General features: G+C 41.0%; 1 protein-coding gene across 5 annotated transcripts in view; it reads right to left on the reverse strand.

Moving 5' to 3' along the window:
• The window catches only part of MICAL2 (microtubule associated monooxygenase, calponin and LIM domain containing 2), a 132,866-nt gene that overhangs the window by 45,198 nt on the left and 66,955 nt on the right, over positions 1–20,713 (reverse strand). For 3 of the 5 annotated variants that reach the window (XM_056353864.1, XM_056353866.1, XM_056353865.1), the window contains exons 19-22: positions 20,403–20,534; positions 11,265–11,451; positions 10,071–10,159; positions 9,643–9,742 (exon numbers count right to left, since the gene is read on the reverse strand). In XM_056353864.1, the coding sequence (XP_056209839.1) occupies positions 9,643–9,742; positions 10,071–10,159; positions 11,265–11,451; positions 20,403–20,534 (508 nt within the window). Of the gene's footprint in view, positions 1–9,642; positions 9,743–10,070; positions 10,160–11,264; positions 11,452–13,387; positions 13,496–20,402; positions 20,535–20,713 lie in introns of all 5 variants that reach the window. The other 2 variants (XM_056353868.1, XM_056353867.1) reach the window with 2 other exon arrangements.

The following is a 20,713-nucleotide window of genomic DNA, read 5'->3' on the forward strand; positions in this document are numbered from 1 at the left end:
GAGCACCCTGATCTGCCCAGCTAGGGGTCCGTCCCCCCCAAACACAAGGTCTGAGGGCTGACTGGGTAGAGACCCCCTGGCCAGGGTCTTGGAGTGGGTAAGGAATTGTTCATACCTGCTGCTGGCGGCGAGAGGGGACCCTGCCACAGCTGCCCTGCCCCAAGGGCCGGCAGCTTGGCACCCCTCTGCAGCTCAGGAAAAGCAGACAAGAAACCCCTGATTTCTTCCAGCCCTGCCCACGCTACATACCTGCATGCAGGCGTTGTTTGGGGGTGGGTGGGAGAAAGTAAACGTGATGGTATGGTATTAGGTGTCACAGCCTGCACTGGGGATGTGATGCTTTGGTACCTCTGACACCTCCCTGTGCCTCCCTGACGCTGCGAGGCAGCAGCAGTACTTACCCAAAGCTGCCCCAGCTGCTCGGGCCTGGCCAAGGGCTTTTAGCTCCTCAGGTGAAAAGCACCACTGACAGCCCCAGCGCTGCACCTGCCGGTGGGTACCCCGGGCAGGCTGGCTCACCTTCCCCGCCAGGCCACCGTGGTGCCGTCCCCGGCCAAGCTGGCGGCCTGCTCTCAAGGCTGGCAGCCCCGAGGGCCCTGGCCTGCCATTAGGCTGTGTCACCCCATAACTCATTCCGAGGGCTAGTGGACTCTGCCTGGCCTTGTATGGAGCTGCTGACTAAGGCAAGGACAGGAGCGAACGACTTTAAAGCAGGGTTACTCATCAGCGTAGGCAGCTCTGATGGTGAAAGCAAACACCGGCTGGGATCGAAAGCTAACGTGAAGAAATTCAGTCAGCAGACCACAAATAGACTTGCAGCACACCCAGCACACTGCACTGTCCCTCCGACTTCTTCTACTGTATGATAAACCAAAAAAAGCAATGTATAAGCCCTGCCGATAGCGCGGCAGTGCCGTAAGAACGCGGCGGGGGCAGCAGGCGGCACCTTCCCCTCAGCGCGGGGGAGGATCGGCTGGGAGGGCGGCGGCGCCGAGGGGAAGCGGCCCGCCACAGGCGGCGGGGCAGCCCGGCCCCGCTGGGAGCCCGCTACGGCTCCGGCTTCAGCGGCGCCCTGAAACGGGCGCCTCCAACACGGGGGGGGCTCGCCCGCGGCAGTGTGAAACCGAAGACGTCGCGTTACGGGTTTCACCGATCCGCCCGAGGAGGCCGCAGGGCCCCCCCAGCCCCCCACAACTGACCTGCCCTGGCTCGGACTTTTCACCCCACCGGCCAATTTGTCCTTGGGAAAGGCCTCCTCTGAAAGATACCGCGCCTGACCTCCCGCAGATCTCCGTTCTGGCCACATTCCTCCTCCCTTCTCCTCATGCTTGCCTCAAACGCCTAACAGAAGCCACTTCCAGGCGATGGCAGCTAGCAAATGGCAGAGGGTAAGGGCAGCAGGGCCAGGCAGCCCCCTAGCAAATGGCAGAGGGTAAGGGCAGCAGGGCCAGGCAGCCCCCTAGCAAATGGCAGAGGGTAAGGGCAGCAGGGCCAGGCAGCCCCCAGCCCCGCCACCTGTGCCCACGGCCCCACCGCCCCTTCCCCAGCTCCTGCCCCTCATCTGCTCCCACCCCACAGGGGCCCACGCCAGCACCCGCGCCGGTTCTCCAGCAGCAGAACGCTTTTTTCCAAGTATCCATCCCTTATTCCATACACAGGAACTTCTGGATTCTGGCACGACATACAAGTGGGGAATTTGGAAGTGGCGAAGCAAGGCAGAACCCAAAGCACCTGACATCTGGATGCATCCGGTACAGGGCTCATTAACACTCTTAACACTCATTTAATAATTAACACTCTAATACAAAAATTAATAAAGGAAAAAGCAACTCTGTGAAAACCTGCTGGATAAACTGAGTGTATACCTTTATGGCAAACCGCTTCTCAAACAAAACCTATGATAACAACACAATTTCTATAATTTTAGAGTGAATACATATTTTATCAGAGCAATCTGTGTTAGTCTGGTATATTAATGCATGTAGTAATTGCAAATTTGGAGTGCAGCAACAACAGTTTCAGTCTCTAGAGTGATCAGTGCCTGTCAAAATACTATTTTTTGCATACAGACTCGAAGCACCAAAAACTGTAAAGCAAAGACGTGAATGAATACCTGCAGAATAAACGCCAAAAGAGCAAATTTAAGACTACAGAAACATGCAAATTTCTTCGTAATTTCACATTTCAAAAAAAACACATCAGAAATTCCATCCATATCAAAGAAATTTGGAGCCCACCACCTGATGAGATGAGATCAAAGCCTCCCTTCTTTTTATGTTAACACAGTTTATGAAGAAAAGGAAAGAGACTTGGGGAAATATTTACATGACTAATATGGATACTCAGATCAAGCATTAACACATAATGCCTTCTGATCGTCAGCAACATAATCTTTCATGGAAAAAAAAATATCAAGTCATCTGCAAACATGTCATGCCTTCAAAAACATGAATATTAATGCAGAATTCAGTGCATTTCAGAACTCCTTTTTTTGATTGGAATGTGAGGAATAAGTGAGCCAGAAGTGAATTAAAGCCAATTATAGTAACTAATTGCCATAATGTTGTGGGAAAACGCAGACCATAGCCCTTGCTTGAGGTTGGAATACATACGGAAGCAACTTTCACTGGCATTTTATAGCTGTAGCAGTCTAGAAGAAACTGAGAGGAACAGAAATTGCTCTTCTTACTAGAGTTGGTGAAAGACTGATTTTTTAATGTGAGCAGTTTAAAGAAGTTTTGTCTGTACTCTGTTTTTCAAATCAAGTATGTTTAAAAACGGCAAGATCTTTTTTATTTTAAAGCATTAGCATAATTATAATAAAGGAAGATTACCTTCACAGAATCCCAGCACGCTTGATTTTCATTAAAAGACATCTAGGCAGGTAATGCTGCTTTGCTTTAAGATTAAATGATTACCCTGTTTTGTTTTGTTTTTTTAAAAAAGAAAGCACATCTACGTACATATTTTCAATCCAAATGGCCCTAATGGCAACAGACAAGTTCAGAACCCATTTGAACCAGTATAAAGAGGATAGAGAGAGCAGCTCCTGAGCCCACCAGACACAGCAAACACGGCAGTAGAGGTGCAAATGTGACAACGGCATTGATAACATCAAGTAGCTTTCAAATCTTAGAAAGTGTTAACTATGTAGAGGCATTAGTATCATCTGCTCTAAACCCACGATTTTCAGAAGGCACCCAGTTCAGCGTCAGCTCGAGACCTTTCAAACAAGCACTGCTGCCAATTCCAACTATGTGAAGGGACAAAGTGTTACTGCTTTGGGGTGCATTTATAACAGTGCGTGCTTGCTGGAGACTTGAGAGTGCTGGAACTTTTGGAGGGAGCGGTGGCAGGGTTCAGAGAGGTCTGCTCACATGGCCAGAGGAGGACAGGAGTCCTAAAGTAGGCTTGCTAAATTCACACAGACCTTAACCCACTAGTCTCTTCTTTTGGTAACATTTCTGGGAGCAAAACAAGGAATATTTAGTTTTATTGTGTAATCATTTTGACTGAGAGTGAGGGGACTAACACAGACTTGCTCCCCTCACATTGCTTATTTTGTCTCTTTTATTTGTTTTTCCGTACACTGTGTCCTGTCTTGCCCATGAGTGTTCCAGCGCATGGACTGTTTACTGTGAAGTATATCCCTCCAGTGATAGGATTTGCTAGTGATTTGACTTTTTGGGCCTTCTGCACCACCACAAGAAACACAATTACAACGAATTTAGACTCTAACATAATCCCGATTTCAAGTTATTGTACTGGTATTTTAGCAGGAGTAAGTGAAACTTTATGGGAACAGCATGAACATCTGATGCCTTTCAAAGCTTCAGTGCCAAACAAATCATCACCTTCTGCAGACACAAAAACCCATTCTGATGTTTCCATGCCACTGCCTAAAATGATCAAGTAACGATGGCAGAAATGAGCCTGCTTTGAAACTGTAAATTGTGCAAAGAGCAAATTTCATTTTACCCAAATTACTTTGTCCGTTGCAGTTATGGAAGAGCCAAGCATTGTCTTAAATGGTATTTTTTCCCCTATGTTTTCATCATTATGTAAATCATCTCCCCCTCAGACACCAAACTTTTGACTGTGCATGGTGGCTTTTTCTTTGGCAGGGAAGATGAAATAGTTCATCAGGAATAACATTTGCTGGTTTTTAGCAATGTTGACTTTAGCAACACTTTCAAAAAATTCATTTCTGCCATCCAAACAACCCTAGTGAGGCTCAGTTTTAATTAACTTTATAAAATTGTATCACAGAATCTTTCTGTTAAATTATTGGGACTATTCCTCCGGGGATTTTTTTTTTCTTGAAATACAAAGGAAGAGATAATAGCTTAAGCTCTGCAGAGCAAGCAAAAAAAGATCATGAAGGGGAGGGAAGACTTAGGAAAGCTCTTTTGAAGAACTTGCTGAAGAACCACACCACCAGCTTTAATAACAAATGAAAATTTAAAAAAGCTATGACAGAGCTTAGGAAGGCTAAAATAAATAAATAAATGAATGAAGTAAGGCCATTGTTAACAGATAATAGGTCACCACTAGCTGCAGCTTCCAGCGGTCCAGAACATACAGGGAACGTGCAAATAGCACTGCAGAGCCAGCAGCAAAGGTAAAGCTTTACCCACAGTTATCATCTGCTTTTGCTGTACACAATATAAAATCCCGAACACGTTAATTTAGCATGACCCTTACCACATTTGTTAATATGTAAAATCAAATCATAAGGAAAGGTAACAGAAGTCAAAGAGAAGAGGACAGGTGCCATTTGTGTATGCAATAGAAGCAACCCCCATGCTCACCAACACCAACTTATGATTCCCAGGAAGGATGAATCCCAACACCAGGCGCCTCCTGATCTGCAGCAGATGGGATAACTTGTCAAGGATCCGGGCATATATCCCTTTCAAATGGGACACAGATGTGATTTATACCAGCACAGTGAAACTCTCTGGCCTTTGGATCAGGCCATAACAAAGATAACACAACAGCATCCACCAGAAAAGGAATATGCAAAATTAGTATGAAGTCACTATTAAGTCTCTGTCCTCAGGAAATACTTTTAAAAGGAAGAGATGAAACAAGGAGACTTACGAAGAACTACATTTATTTTTGTTTACAGTAGATGTCATAAATAAAGCTAAAACAATTTTCACTGTGTGCAAAATACAGAATTTCCATGTGAAAATTTAAATACAGCGTTAAAAACTACTTAATAAAAATATTCAGTTAAGATTATAAAGTAAAATGAAGACAGAAGATTGAGGAGGAGAAGGACAGAATCCTCACTGGCCAGGAAAAGCTAGGAAGACTCTGCAACAGAGGGTGAAAAACACAGTAATGGGAAGTAATTTGAAATGGCAGACCTTTATGCCACAACCCTTATCTCAAAGCATGCTGAGCTTTGCCACAAAACACAGTAGCCCTGAAATACATAGGAAGTCACGTCCTAACCATTTGTGCAGGAAGCAACACTTAAAATACAGAGAGGTTTCTTCGTGGGCACAGCGTGGGGGCTTTCAAAGCCATCAAGACATTTTAGGATAACCACATAAATAAATTACATTGCTCTTGTCACGCAAACATACAGGTCAGCAAGATAAGGAGTGTGGGGCTCTGACCCTGCAGCCTTCTGTGTTTGTGGCTGAGGTGTGTGAAATGGGGCGAGTGGCAGAGGACGTTTGGCCCCTCCTGAAAGCTACTGCTTAATTAGATCAGTTCCTGAAAGCCCTTCCCTTTGAAAGGGATCCTCACCAGGGAAGGCTAGGTAATGACCATATCAACCAAAGCCTTAGTGCCCTTGCTTGTCAGACAGCCCTCGGTTCTTTCTTTAGATTCGTTTCCCCTTCTAGATTATCAGTGTGATCACACATACTGGAACTTATGTAAAAAATACATACAAAATAAACGCACAAATTTGTCGAGAAGAGTAGTAGCGATGGCTCATGCAGCAAGACAAATCCATTCATAGGCAAACAAGGCCTAGTTAACAAAACAATTCAAACCAAACCACTCAGGAGATATAAACTTGGCATTTTGATATTATAGACTAAAAATAGCATGCAACAGGTATTGCTGTTAGGCCTGCCTACTACATTACTTGAAGTGGAAGACAAATTTGCATCACTTTGGCTACTTTTTCAACAGAATCCTTTTACATTGTACTTTTCCAGTATGAAAGCAAGGAGGTGCTTAGAAAGCGCCACAGTGCTCCAATGTTGCTTGCTCAGTATCTGTTTGAGCTCAATGGAAATAGGTGCTCACACTAACCTGGAGAATCAGCTGGCTAACCTTGTCCTGACCTTATTTTAAATCTTTCCTTCAATACTTTGAAAGAAATAAGGCTTTAACTAGTTCTTTCAAGAAAGAATTTACTTGCCTAACTTACCTTAAAGGCACAAGGAATATACATGCACAGACACAGAGAGAAAAACATTCTCTACAGAGCGTGCAGGCATTACCTTTTCTACAACTATGAACTCAGCAACAGGTTAAATGTTCATGCCAAAGCTTGCATCCATTAACATACCAGACACACACAGTTTGCTTCAAAAGTCTTAAAAAAAAACAAACAAAACACACAACGAAGTGCTGTCAAACAACGGTGTTAGTCACACAATTTTGGAACTGGCAAGCGGAAAAAGTCACCTGAGAGCAGAAAGGCTTCAGCCAGTGAGCGGGTGCAGCACTGGAAAGATGAATTGGGCTAAAAGCAACGAGGGAGATTGACAGAGAAGACAGTAGGAAAAAAAACATAGGACTTAACTTGGTTGCATAGGAAAGCATCAGAAAGAATGTGTAGGCACAAAGCAGAACTGGCTAAAATGAAACTGCCTTTTTTTTCATTAAATCATGAATGAGGACAAATAGGTATGAATCTTAATAGCAGAATATTAAGATGAAGGGATTAAAAAAAACCCAAAATTGACCGATTATATTGATGTCAATAAAAAACCTTCCCAACAGAAACACCTGCAAAATCCCAGTGGAATACGTAGTGTAATTAAAATTCCTCAGAAAAATGTTTTCATTATGCAAGTTTCTGAATTCTGTTGTGGGAATGCAGGGATTTTATTCCCCACTTATAAATCTGCGTAAAGCTAATACCATCTTTCAATTTTTTTTGTTTATTTTTAGATTTTCTACTAGAAAGACTCATTTGCTTTAAACTCATTGGACATCAGAGATTTCCAGGTTTCTTATTATATTACCTTTTTCTGTAAGTTTACCATTATGCTCACTCTACTGAAAAGCAGAAGATTTCCTAACAGCAGGAGAAAATTTCAGGAAAAAGTATTCCTAAAGACTGTGCTGTCAACAAACTATATTCAAAATTGATGGCAAGCCAGATTTTAAAACTTTACCACTTAGCAGTTTGCTGTGTTGAAGGAGTAACATGGTAAATCGCACTGCAGATTTTTTTTTCCTTTTCAGTGTGAAACAATTGCTATCATTAGCAAGTAACTAAAAAGTATACAGTGTTCCAAAGAAGTTTTTTTTAAATGCTATAAAAAAAAGGTAAAGGTGCATTTCTTTACATATATACAGATGCCCACCATGCTACTATAAAACTGTTGCTGCATCCAGTCAATATTCGAGAAAAGTTTTGCTGAATAAATGTTTGAGCATTAATGGCAATTTATTGCAGATGAATACTACCTTATACCAAAACAATTTTCTCGAGCGCTTTTTCAAGTTGCGTGTATATACTTAATTTTTTTCCCCAAAGTACAGAATGATTCTAAAATGTGAAAAGCTTTATCCTCACAGTTAAAATAGTCAAACTATCTAAAAGAAAAATCCAATTCGTGATTTATTTTAAACAGAAGACACATTTCCTTTTAATGCCTAAGAAACAATTCAGATGATCTTTTGCCACGTTATGTTAAAAAAATTTTAAAACTGCCAGCCCATAAGCAGCGCAGTCATTTAAGACCACTGGAAGGTGATCCTCAATTTGGTACTAACTGAATGCAACGTTATTTCCTACCATTTAAACCACATTCTTCTGGCTAGTAATAAACACTACAGATGCCTTTAATTGTAGGCTATACATATTACCATGTTTATGCATTTACCTATTTCCTGGTTAACTTCTGAATTTAAACATTTAAGTATTTGAGAGGCAGGGAGCATGCTTACCTCACTGGCTAACTAGGCTGAAACTAACCAGAATTTGGGATGCTGGTGTCTCCTTGCAGTTAAATAGCTTATTTAACCTGTCCTGACACCTTCTGATTAAAGTAGACCTTGTTGGGAGACATCTGAAAGAAATTTACATAAATCTGCTCCAGATAACAGTATTTCACCTTTTTGCCATCAGCTTTACCCATTGAAATGAATTAAATACCGAACTAAAAAGTGATCTTCTTACAATTTGTTTGTAGGTTTTTGTTGTTTGTTCTAAAGTTGTATTTTTAAAAAATTCCAAAAGACCATAGGAGCAGTGCCTGCCCAAAGGCACAACAGCAGTGATTTCAGTTATGGATAAGTGCTCCATAAATTGGTATTCCTCAAATCAGCCACCTAGTGAGGAAGCCTCAACTTGAGGAATACATCAGATTTAATTACACTACCAGTTCCTTTGACTTACAGTTTCAGTCAAGCCTTCCCTCAACTAAGTGTTGCTCTTCAAATTTATTTCAAAACTTTAAATAAATTAGTAGTACAGATTATACCCACTATCAACAAAGGGTATCTATCACATGTCAGAAATGTAAAAGGCATGATTAGGAGCAATGTGCATTAAGTACATGTTTGTTTGCTGTTTTGTTTTTTTTTAAACATATTCATGCAAGTTATACACCTCATAAACCAAAGCAAAGATGGAAGCAAGGAAATAATAATAAAAAAAGGTATGCGCCATATTCAGGTTTCAAAACCCAGTCATTTGTCATAAATATTCCCCAAACATCTGAAAGAACACATATTCTTTCTTGGTCTAATAAAAAAAAAAAAACCACCAACAAAAAACCAACAACAACAAAAAAGTGGGTGGGGGTCGGGGACAGGGAGAAGAATGGTTTTAAAATGTACCACTCCCTCAACGGTCCAGTCACAGGATAAAACAAGAGCGGGGGAATCACAAAATATCCTTCATCCGTCTCCATGTTCTGGAAATGTATCTGGACACTGCCCTTCATGCTCTAACATACAGTTCATTTTATATTGAAAATTGTGATTGCATCTTGTCTGTATCAGAAGGAATCCATCATTCATTCAAGTCATACATTAAATTGCATGAAAAGTAAAAAAAAAAAAAAAGGGAGAAAACCCTCAAGAAAATAGTGAGGCGGTTAATTTTGAAAATCTGAAAGGCACAACTGAGCAAGACACATAGAAGAATTTAAACCCTGTAGAATCTTTTCACCCATTCAAGCACATTTTCAAGTGATAGCTCTGCTTCCCGGTACATATGAATAAGTACCTCTAGAAGAGCACAGAGGAATGGCACACCAAGGCTCAAGAGTTCGTACAAGTAGGTATAGTTATATGCATTGTCCCTGAAATGAAGATTGGTAGCGTGCAGAAAACCATGCATCCAGTTAGACAGGCGTCTGGGAATGTCAAGCAGATCCCTTGTCACCCGAAGGGGCCAGCTTAGCGTGCCCCTAAAGAAGGAAGTCAGGATACCTGGGGACCTGTCCTCTGGACTGCTATCAGTAGACAAAGTGTTTTCTGTGGTGGTCTCTGCGGTCTTGGGCTCCTCTTTCTTCCATGCTTCTGTTGCCTCCTTATATAAAGCATTAAAAAAAAATGTTAAACGTACTTCTAAAATATGGGAAATCCAGTTTCTGTTACTGCTTTCAAGTCTTTATATATATTTTGATTTCAAATTGCTCTGAAGTTCAACTTTGTACAAGAAAAGCTAAATTCTATCGAGAACAAGACTATAAATTTGCCAAACTCACAGAATCGGGAAGTTTTATCTTAGTATTGATATTACTACCTCTGGACATTAGGTAGAAAACACTCAGGCACACATGTACACACACAAGTATTGCACCTTGCTCCAGATAAAGCTGCCTCACCATTCCATTAGTAATACAATCAATTCATACCTTTCCTTGGATCTGTAACGTTGCTCTTCTCTTTCTGTGTTTAGTACTGATTTTGCAGTGCGTAAAATGAGGTTTACAGTAAAATTTGCCTACAAGAAAAAACATAAATTTATATATTTTAGCTGTATGTATATGAACTGAAAACCCACTGTTGTGTCTATAAAAAGATGAAATCAGGATAATTAATGGTTGGGCAGCAAAAGGAATGGGAAACTAGTCATCAACTGAGTAGCTCACAACTCTGAATGGGTTTCTTCTACAGTACACAGATTTGCACCTCTGTTAAATAAGGCAAGATGATTTATCTACCCCACAGATTTAAGACTAATAAATAGCAGAAAACAAGAGTCTGTCAATAGCAAGTCACAAACCAACACAGAACCATCAAGCAGCAAAAAGTCAAAGAATCAGTTCAAAAAAGCCTTTGCAGTCCAGAGAATCTTCTGCAAAAGAACCACCTTTGGCCTTGAGTCTTTAATCCTTTTGTAGAAGGAGATCAGCTTATAATACTCTCGCCTACTTAAATCATTTGGAAGTGGCAAGGAAATTTCAATTCAGTTTAATAATTTCCCTCTAAACTAAAAAACAAACAAACAAAAAACCCCTCAAAAATCCCAGGCAAAAGATAATTCCTCAGCCCAAACCCCAGGCTGTAGGGGGGGCCTGAGTGCCCAAGATCTTAACCTCCCATTCTACATCAGACTAGGAGACTGGAGTAAATTACACTGCTGCTTGGCCAGTGCTACTGCTTTCAACTCCTGAGCCATAACATCTTGAAAGAAATAACCTATATTCCCCCATCCATGTAAATCTGCCACTATCATGGCTTACCCTTACAGATCATGTTATTTACTGACTGGTTATAAGTAAGAGATGAGAATAATTCCGTATTGCTGGAGAAAAATCACCTCCCCCACCCCAGCTTTGACCTGTGATCGGACAAACTGCATTTTGGTCACTCAACATATTTTCTACTGAGGATTTCTTCATTTAAAGCTCAGGTCTGTCATAACTCCATTCTTTTGAAAGACAAGAACTGCAAATACAAGGACTCAAAGATCAGCATGGATGCAAACAACATGCTTGGCAGACCTCCTCCTGACCGAGCTACTCAGCCAGGTCTTTTTCTTTAGTTCCATTAAAAGCATCAATACTCAGACATTTTTAAATATTCTTAAATAGCTCCTATATTACCTTCTTCAACATCAAAGGCATAAATTCCTAAACGGAGTGTTGTAGAACATATTTCACACTTGAAGCACTCCCTGTGAAAGAAGTGGCCTTCTGCACTCAGCCGCTCCATAACATATACCCGTTTTTTGCAAAAATAACAAATGTCACTCCCCCCGATAGAGTGAGGAAATTCTTTTCGCAGAGATCCCTGTTAAGAGATAAAAAAAGAAATGTACATAAAGCCGTTGCACTACACCCAGATATAAATTCTTATTAAGTGGACAGCTGCTTTAGCTGCTTGAAGTTTTACACAGCACCCTCTACACACAATTAAAATAAGCATCAGTCAGCCGCTTTATTACTCATTTGCTGCAGTTCTGTAGGTTTATGCAGCAATTCACAAATCAGACATCACAAGGACTTTAAGGGGGGTGCGTTTTGGACTTTAAGCTGGTTTGCTTCCCTCTGGGAGTTCACCAGCATTTTGTGTTTACTCAGGTACAAACGCAGCAGCAGCCCCAAATGCTCATCCATCACCCTGCACTGCGCTGGCTCAGGCATTTGCGTCTCACGCTGCAGGCGTTGGTTTTTCTCAAAAGAGGTCAAAGGCAGGCAGACCTCACCGGCCTTGAACAACAGATGCACATTTGGGGCTAAGAAAAGACACCCTGAAGACTCAGTTTGTACATAACTCTGGAGGAAAATGTGGGCTTGTGCTGTAAGGTCCAGGAAGAAAAACTGACAACCTTCGATGCTGGTGTCTGAACTACTATTTACATCCCACAGATGTGCTGCCCCTCTCAGCCATGTTCTTCCCGAGACTACAGCCCAAACTGAAGCTTGGTTTGTTTTAAAAATCAATTTAAGTCCTACCGTAGACATTCAGAATATTTTTAACTCATTTGACTTCACAATATGATCCATGTTAACAACTTGAAACTGTTTTGAAAGATTTTGTTGATTTTGGGCTGGCAGTTAGCATTAATTGCCACAAATCTCATCCTCTGTAGATATACATGCAAAAGGTACAGAAAAAGAAATTGTAAGTGGATTAGATGCCACTGAGCTTCCCTTTTCTTATTCGAGGCAGGTATGAGGATGTTACTTTGTCTTACTGTGTTATGCTTTGTTATAGGTCAGTACAGACGAGCATCCTGTCTCTACCACAGCCATCACTAACCATCTCCCTCCCCCTTCCACCATCCCCAACGCCACTGGAGAGGTACCACACATGGGACAGAGGTGGCACAGGCTTGGCAGAGCCCAGGCACATTCAGACAGCAGCACACGGTCCACACAACTCATCTTTAATTTGCCAGCAAAAGGTGGCCTTGGAACAGTTTTTTAATGTTAAGTGCAAGTCACAATTGTTACTGTCACATTGTCTTGTGCTTAGAAGTTAAGAATCCTATTCCAAATCTGCCATTAGCACACCATTTTACTGTGATGGATCATTTCAAAGCATGAAATTTTCCAACCAACCAACCATGCAAATGGGAAAATGTACAAATGCATTTTAAAAAAAAGATGTTAATAGAGCAGACAGTTATAATGAAGCAGAAGCAACTGAGTTTAGTGCTGGCTAATAAGTGTCATCACCACAACACAACACCCTGATTCTCTTCCCAATACCTGACAGCTCTGAGCAGCAGAGGCAGGAGATGGAGAATGAGGAATGGGGAAAGAATCTGTAGCTCTGTCCACAGACTGCTTCTGAATTCAACACAGAACAGTGTCAGAGTTTAAAAACAGCTCTCTTCAAAATGAAGCACGGTGATTCAGCATTTGTGCATTAAAAATAACAGCATAAATATGTACTATACAAAACTTTCTTTAGGCGCCACCCTGATTAATAATTGTCTTCTGTTACTAATTGTACCAGTAATTACATTTAATAAAAGCCTCCTGAAGTTTTAATTCATACAGAAAAGTAATAAAAATATAAATAGATGACATGGTGAGCAACATTTCCAGCATATCCACACATCAGCTCATTTTGCCAATATGCACTTGATTGCTTAATAAATGTTAGGCTAAGACCTTCCGTAACACTTAAAGTGCTCCCACGATCAGGGTCTTAAGTCAGGATGACATTCTGGAAACACCACTCTGAAGTTACTGTTTCTTTGTGGGTTTATTCTTACCAGTTCAAGGGGGTTAAGCTGTGGCTTGCGTCTGTGATCATTCACATACAGATTGACAAGAACTTCAGCCACAGCTCCAATTGCACATGAGACCTTTCCTACAGTCATCTAACCACAAAAGGGGAGAAGATGAAGAATAGAAGGAAGAGCTTTAGTTATTCTTGAAAAATAATTTAATGAGAAAAGGACAAGAATGATTTGAAAACATGCAAACAATTTTAAAGAGAGGCTAGGAGAAAGGAGCAGTGGCAAAGCCCAGCAGAGCACAAGCATGTTCATGCGTGATCAGCATGGTCCAGCTGGTGGCCCCAGAAGGCCCCCGTGCACCCCTCATGCTTCTCCCTACGGATGATGGAGAAATAGCTGCTGGGAGCAAATACTGCTCCCACAGCACAAGGCCTCGCGCTGTGTCTGCAAAAGGCTGAGCTGGGAGCTACTGCCTGGCTATCAGGTGGGACCATTCTGATAGACCAAAAAGAAAACAACCTTATTGTTCACTTTGACTTCTCGGGACTTTGTTGTTATATTTCAGAATGGTGGTGGGGTCTAAATTTCACATTAATGGACCACAAACAGTGGCATTTCAGGAAATATTCTATGAAAATGTCCTAGAATTCCTGCACAGAAATCTTTTGCTGATGCTCACAGAGCAACCATTCTCCTGTCCCCCAGTGACTCATCTTAACGCCAAGGAAAACTGGAAAACTACGCTTATGAAAGGAAGACATCTTCTTTAATCTGCTCCATCCCACTATCGCAGCCACGAATGTTAGGGTGTTTCTAACCAAATTCATCAAATAGGCAGGCTTGCAAGGAGACTGCAGTTCCTTAGGCTGTGGCTGCAAATGCACTGTAGCCAGACCACTGACTGCATGGTCCAGGCTTCCTCGCCAAAACACGCGCCTGGGGACTGCAAAAGAAGAAAGGTGTGTGGGTGGGTGTGCCGGCGGCGGGTAGGCACTCTAGTTCCCGTGTTCCTAGAAAAAAAGGCTGTGGAGACTTCATAGATTTACAGAAATATTTTCTACCCTAAACCAAATTTCCTGTAGTGATTTTGATTTTAGTTTTATAGTCAATATAAGATCCCACAATGTCTCTGGTAGCAAAGGCAGCAAGGGCCATCCTGATATGGCAATCTTATACTCAGCTTCTGAAGTCTTTGGTTTTTTCTCTTCTTTTTTTTTCCCTTGAGGATCCTAATCTCATATCTTACACTCAAATTACCTCCTACAGAGCCCACATTTTAAGTCTCACACTTCTTCATGTAGTGATTTTCCTACTGCCACCACACCAAGTCTTGCTAATGGAAAGGTTTTAAAATATCAGAAAGTTACCACGAAGGATGCGATGGTACTCATGATACTTTAAAATAATTTTAAAGCATTTTCTATCAAGTTTAAAACCAACTATAAAGCAATGTGGATATGTTTTTAAAAATTATGATGGATAAAAATATTCTTACTAATAAAAAAACCTCAAGGGAACACATCCAACTCCTTACAGCTCCCCTTATCTTTTGAGAGTTATCCCATAATTAACTTAATATCCAGGCAGATACAAAATATGTATGTTAAGACAACAAAGGCCATTCAAGGGACAAATTTTTGTCCTGTTTGTTGTTTAATAGAAAAAGACTTTTAAATATTTTCCAATATCTGCACAACTCATGGGGTAACAACAGCAAAGTAAACTGTTAATTACATATCACAATGATGTCCTAAGCAGTACATTAAATTATAAACCAATACAAGAAGTACTACTTGCTACTACAGGAAAGCTACATTCCTTTGTATTCTTTAAGATCACGGAAGACAAAATTTTCACCCAAATTGTGCACCTCTGAATATGCTGAGCAACTTTTAGGCCACATAAAACTTATTACCAATGAGGTCCTGGGAAAAAAAAATAATTCCAAGTCAATTGTAGCAGAAAGTTTACCTTGAACTGGTTAAACACTGGAGCAGTCAGTTAAACAATAAGGCTATGCTTACAATGCAAGTAGTTGAATTTCAGGAAAAGTATCCTTGAGCCTGAACTACACCTTGAAATTCATCAGGTTGGTTGATTTCTGTTCTCCACCCATTGAAGCAATCTATGTCAACCTTAAAGCAGTCAAAACAAGAAAATGGCATGTTTATACATACTTTTAAAAATGTTATTAAAAGGAAATGCTCTTGTAATGAATGTGAATCCACATTCCATGTAAAAGCAAATGGGATTTCAATTTAATATAGCAACCAAAAGATTGCTGACTGCTGTCCTCTCCTGTCAACAACTAATGCACACAGAGTAGGAGGGATGGGCTGTGCAGGAGCAGTGCTGCCCTGCAAGGCTAGTGACTTCTGCCCTCCTACGACAACAGCACAACCTCTGAGCAACCCCCTGTACCTGCGTATGGACAAAGACTCCAATAACATCTTCACCCATTTAATCGTGTAAGTCTAATAAACTCCAGTTGCAGGAAAGAGGCTCTGACCCCAAATCGACACACATTTCTTTAGAGAACCTGTCAGCTCTTACATGGCTTAGCTTTGCTCGACAGCACACAGATCTCTGCCTGCCTGATGCTGCTCATGTACCCTAGAAACTCAGTATACACATAACAGGTCTTACATTTTCCTCATGCACTTACTACCCTTGAGGCTACTGGTGTATGTGAAGGCCCACACGTGCATGTGATTTTGTAGTAGTGGGGGCACTATCAATATGTGACAGGCTACTGCTCACAATTCAGGCAGGTTTATACCAGTAGCTTTAAATCCTTTGTTGGAAAGGAATCTTAAATAGTTACCTTACATGGTGAATTTCAGGAAACAACCAAGAAAACACTTTAAAATCCCAAGTGTTTGTGATTTACTAAGTCTATTGACCCGTTAATGACATGTTGCCAAAGGTTTTCAGCAGGTTGATCAGGGTGGTTATTCGTGTGGGAAGAGAAAGCTGCCTTCTGTATTTCCCTGTGCTATTATTTATAACACCACAGCCAACCAACAAGGAAGCCTCAGTAGTATTTTCATAAAACAAAGGAAATATGCTCTCGGCCTCCAAAAGCATACAACAAATCCCCTTTGTTGTTTCATATCCTTAGTGATTTTCCTGGTCTTATTTTGCTTTGAGGGTGATTTATTTACTTTCTGTACCACCTGCTACTTATATTCTACCTCGGAGATAAACAACATTTGAGTAGTAAGTTACTGTGTGTAGGAAACACCCAAGCCCTGCTTACTGCTGGTAATTAGAGTCACAGAAGGGAAGTAGTTGGTCCAAACTCTGCAGGCAGCAAAGCCTACTGATTGCAACATCTTCATAGTTCTTATGATGTGTTGTGTGGATTCACTCATGCAAAGCTCAGATGAACACAGTTTTCTGAAGGTCAATCCAACTTTAAATAGAAAACAGGAATAACCAAAGCCCAGCCTGTAATAAAATATTTGCTAATTCAAAGTTCTACTTACATGAATTTTGACAGCTGATTGAAGCTAGAAGGTAGTTTTTATTATTACTGGCAACTTGCATATAAGGTCATATAAAAGTTAATTCTTAAGAAGTTGTAATGACTGCATGTCTTGAAAAGAACCAATATGCTTCCATAGCCTTCCTTTCAAGTGCCCCTTTCAGGACTGAGGCTTAATAACAGGTTTCTGTAATAACACAGTATGATTTCTTAGACACCATTTCCAATAAATAAGCCACCATAACTAATACTGTTCCAATGAAAGTTCAACAAATGTAAAGGATCACCATGGCTGATAATCTCAGTACTCACTTGAAATTAAAATGACAGTGCTAACTATTTAAAGGATGGGAGGTTGTTGATATTTTTAGGTCATCTCATGAAGTCTTACAAAACTCAAAAGACTTATATTATCTTCTATTCTTCTGCTGGGAAAAAGCAGAAACACTGAGACAACGTGAGGGAGCTCTCTCTGTTGGCTTACCCATCCTGAAGCCCTTTCTCATACCGAAAGCTAGACTCACCTAGTGTTACCTCTCAGAACACAGACCAGAAATACAAATTCCGAGTCCTATAACCCCACTTGCAAGATAACACAAACACAGGCAATTACTGGTAGATATTAATAGCAGAGAGGTCTATTACTCACAGTACATGCACAGTACTTGAAAAATACACAGTATGCACCTGAAATATTATCAAGTTTTATTTATATAGTGCTGCACATTTAGTCAGTGTTTTATAGACTATGATAAAATTTTCATGTTCCAATAAGTGTGCAATCTTAAAAGATAAAACACAGACACAACAATTCAACCATGGAAGGGCCCGGACAGACTGCTTCTTCTGAAATTAAGGCTGCAGCAGGTATTCCCCCAAGATTTAATACTCTTAAAGTAAAAACAGCAGCAAGAAATCTGCTTCTGGAAGAATTTTGCTTGAGAAACAACAAAAGATAAGCCAAAACATGGCCTGTGTAACTCAAAGACGAACAGAACTGAAGTTGCTGAAGAGAGCTAAAGCTTAACTAACAGGGGTATCACAGGGCTGAATCAACTTCACAGCACATGAATAGTATGGAGAACAAAGGTCTTGCACATGGACACCTCACCAGCACATCACCAACGCAAGTAATGGTCCTGGACATAGGTCCAAAGGGCCACTGAGTCCATACCCTGGCCGCAGAGCGGGATCCACTTTGCCTGTGTAAAGTAAGCGCACATTGGCATAACCTGCTCCAAAAGGTGTCTACTACCTTTCCCACTGAAACATCTACAGTAATCCATCGTCACTTGGGGTTCATTTGGATCAGCTTTCAATTACCGCATCTGCCTCAAAGGGGAGGAAAGTAAAAGTCTACCTGTTCATTATCAGACCTGCAATTTAAAAATTTTCAAACAGCTGTGCCAAATGCACCATATTTAGACATATGTATTGCATATAGTGTACAAGAGGACCTGAGCCTTTAGAAGCCTAAGAGCAGTATAGCAGGCATCAAGATATTCATGCATGTAGAACTGCCAAAGAACACGTGTAGTCCTACCTAATCAGCCAAATATTTACCAGACGAGATGAACGTATATTTACTGTGCTTGTGAGAGAACAAGATTTTCTTGCCTCAGCTGAGCTGCATTCTGCCATTACCTCTGCAGAGAGCATTTTTCAATTGAAGTAAACTCAGCCTGGGTGAAATGAGGTCACAACAAACTATTGTTACACCATTTAAATACAATGGAAAACTGATAAAAAGTCTGTGAGTGCACTTTACAAAATGCGGTTGAATTAAAACATCAAAAAATGATTGCTCAGGCCAGACTTTCTCTTAAGAAAAAATTCTAAAATCCCCGTAAAATTACTGCTCATAGAGCCTAGTTCTCATATTCTGAAGAGTTGTTCACATATTTTGTTGGTTGGGGTTTTTTGGGTTTTGTTTTGGGTTGGGAATTTGTTTGGTTTTTTGTTTATTTTCTTTGCAGTGTCACAATAGCTCTCCAAATCAAAAAAGCAACAGACCTCAATATTTTGGAAATCATTACTTAGCTTAAAACTCATCACACACTATACCTCCTAGGTCATAAAAAAATAAGAGGTAAATCGCGGCAAAGGAATTATTTTGAAGCTGAAGGGAATTAGGGGATTATCGCAGTAAGGCACCTGCTGGGTTTGCAGTGTCCTTGAAGGGCTGTGGTAGGCTGTGTTTTCCTGGGGAAGGAGAGGAAGGGAGTCTTTTCAACACAGCTCTGTATCAACTGAGGAATGTGCCTTTGCAAACTGCCAGTTGGTTCAGTATCTACCTGCCGAGTTACTGCTGAGGCTGTAAGCTCGATTTGCAACCAGCATTAACAATATAGTGCAAAATAACCTAAAAAGATCTAGACCAATTCCACTAAATGCTCCTGCTGAATGCCGGCAGATGGGAAATTACCTTCAGCCGGGGGCTTACGCAAGGTTGGGCAATACTCACTGGTGTTCCTTAAGACTACTGTTATTTAAATACGACAAAAGCAGGCAGAATGCTTTGCTCCCCCTCACAGCAAACGGAGAGGGTACCCAGTTTTGTCAACTAGCACTTCCTTCATGTGTCAGGCAGCAGAGCCGCCAGCTCCAGCAGCACCTGCATTGGGTCACAACAGTCACGTTCTTGATGTTTCCACCTTCATTTCCACACCAAACCTATTCAATACTGCAGTGTTCCCAGGCTGCTGCTACACAATCTGTGAGTGAAGTAAAGAGAACCTGGGCCTTTACCTGCCCTGAAAAGCTGAAAAACGTCAAACTTTCTTCAATTAAAGTCCTTCTAAGACAAGGGGAGTTAGAAGCCAGCGTCACCTTCGCTTCCCCAGAAAAAAGCACAGCCCACCGTAACATCAGCACAAGCAGTAAGAGCTGAGTATCTCCCATCCCAGTGTTACCTAACCACTTTCATTAAGAGTATGCATGTTTCTTCTTTGTAAAGTTTGCTGTTACAAAGTACTGCATTCTAGCAATTAATGCGCAGAAGCAAGTTTAAAGTACAAATAAGTAAACAAACAAAACAATAAAATCTGTCTGTATTGACAAGTGCTCAAACTATTCTAAGACATGTCCTCTAGTCAAAATAACCGTTCTTGTGCAGGTTCTCCCCTGCAGTCCAGATGGATATTCTGATTCATAGTTAGAGGGATACAAGAAAAACTACAAATGCTTCCCAAGAACAACTAACCAATCCCATAACATCCAGTTAACTATACAATGTGACTCTTTCTCTGCTAGGTACGTCTGTGGTATTACCCAACAACAGAACATTTAAAATAAGGAGCAATGCAAAATTTTCAGAATTGAAGCAAAAATTCAGTTACCTATTCACTTTATTCTTCAGCTTTATACCTGGAATTATTTTTAATGATGACTTTCTTCTTACAAACATGCAGAATTAACAACAGTAAACGAAGTAAAGCTTGATTCAAATGTGAAATACAACCTATACAACAAATCTGCTGGCAGCACCTTCCATCCAAGCCATTTCTCAAGCAGCTTTAGTGCAAGTTAGGATTTTACAGGAGAAATTTGTTAATAGAGTACCTGTCTAGAAGGAACAGCAGGGGAAGCTGAACCGGCAGATGATGGAGAAGAGGTAGCAGCTGAATCATGAGGTGGAGGGCAAGAGAGAGTTGGGGGCTGAGAATGGGATAAGCCTTTAGTAGGTAGCTTATTCTGTGTAGAGCAGAAACAGGAGAGTTATCCAAGAGACAGTGACATTAGCACAGGTTAAGAGAATAATTTCACAGTCATGCATCAAAAAAAAAAATAGAAAGATATTAGAATTCTTTCATTTTCTTTATTTCTGCACAGTGAGGAGCCATGGAAATAACCACAGCAAAACCTTCACAGCA

Source organism: Falco biarmicus, chromosome 10 (genome assembly GCF_023638135.1).
Source record: "Falco biarmicus isolate bFalBia1 chromosome 10, bFalBia1.pri, whole genome shotgun sequence".
Taxonomy (NCBI): Eukaryota; Metazoa; Chordata; class Aves; order Falconiformes; family Falconidae; genus Falco; species Falco biarmicus.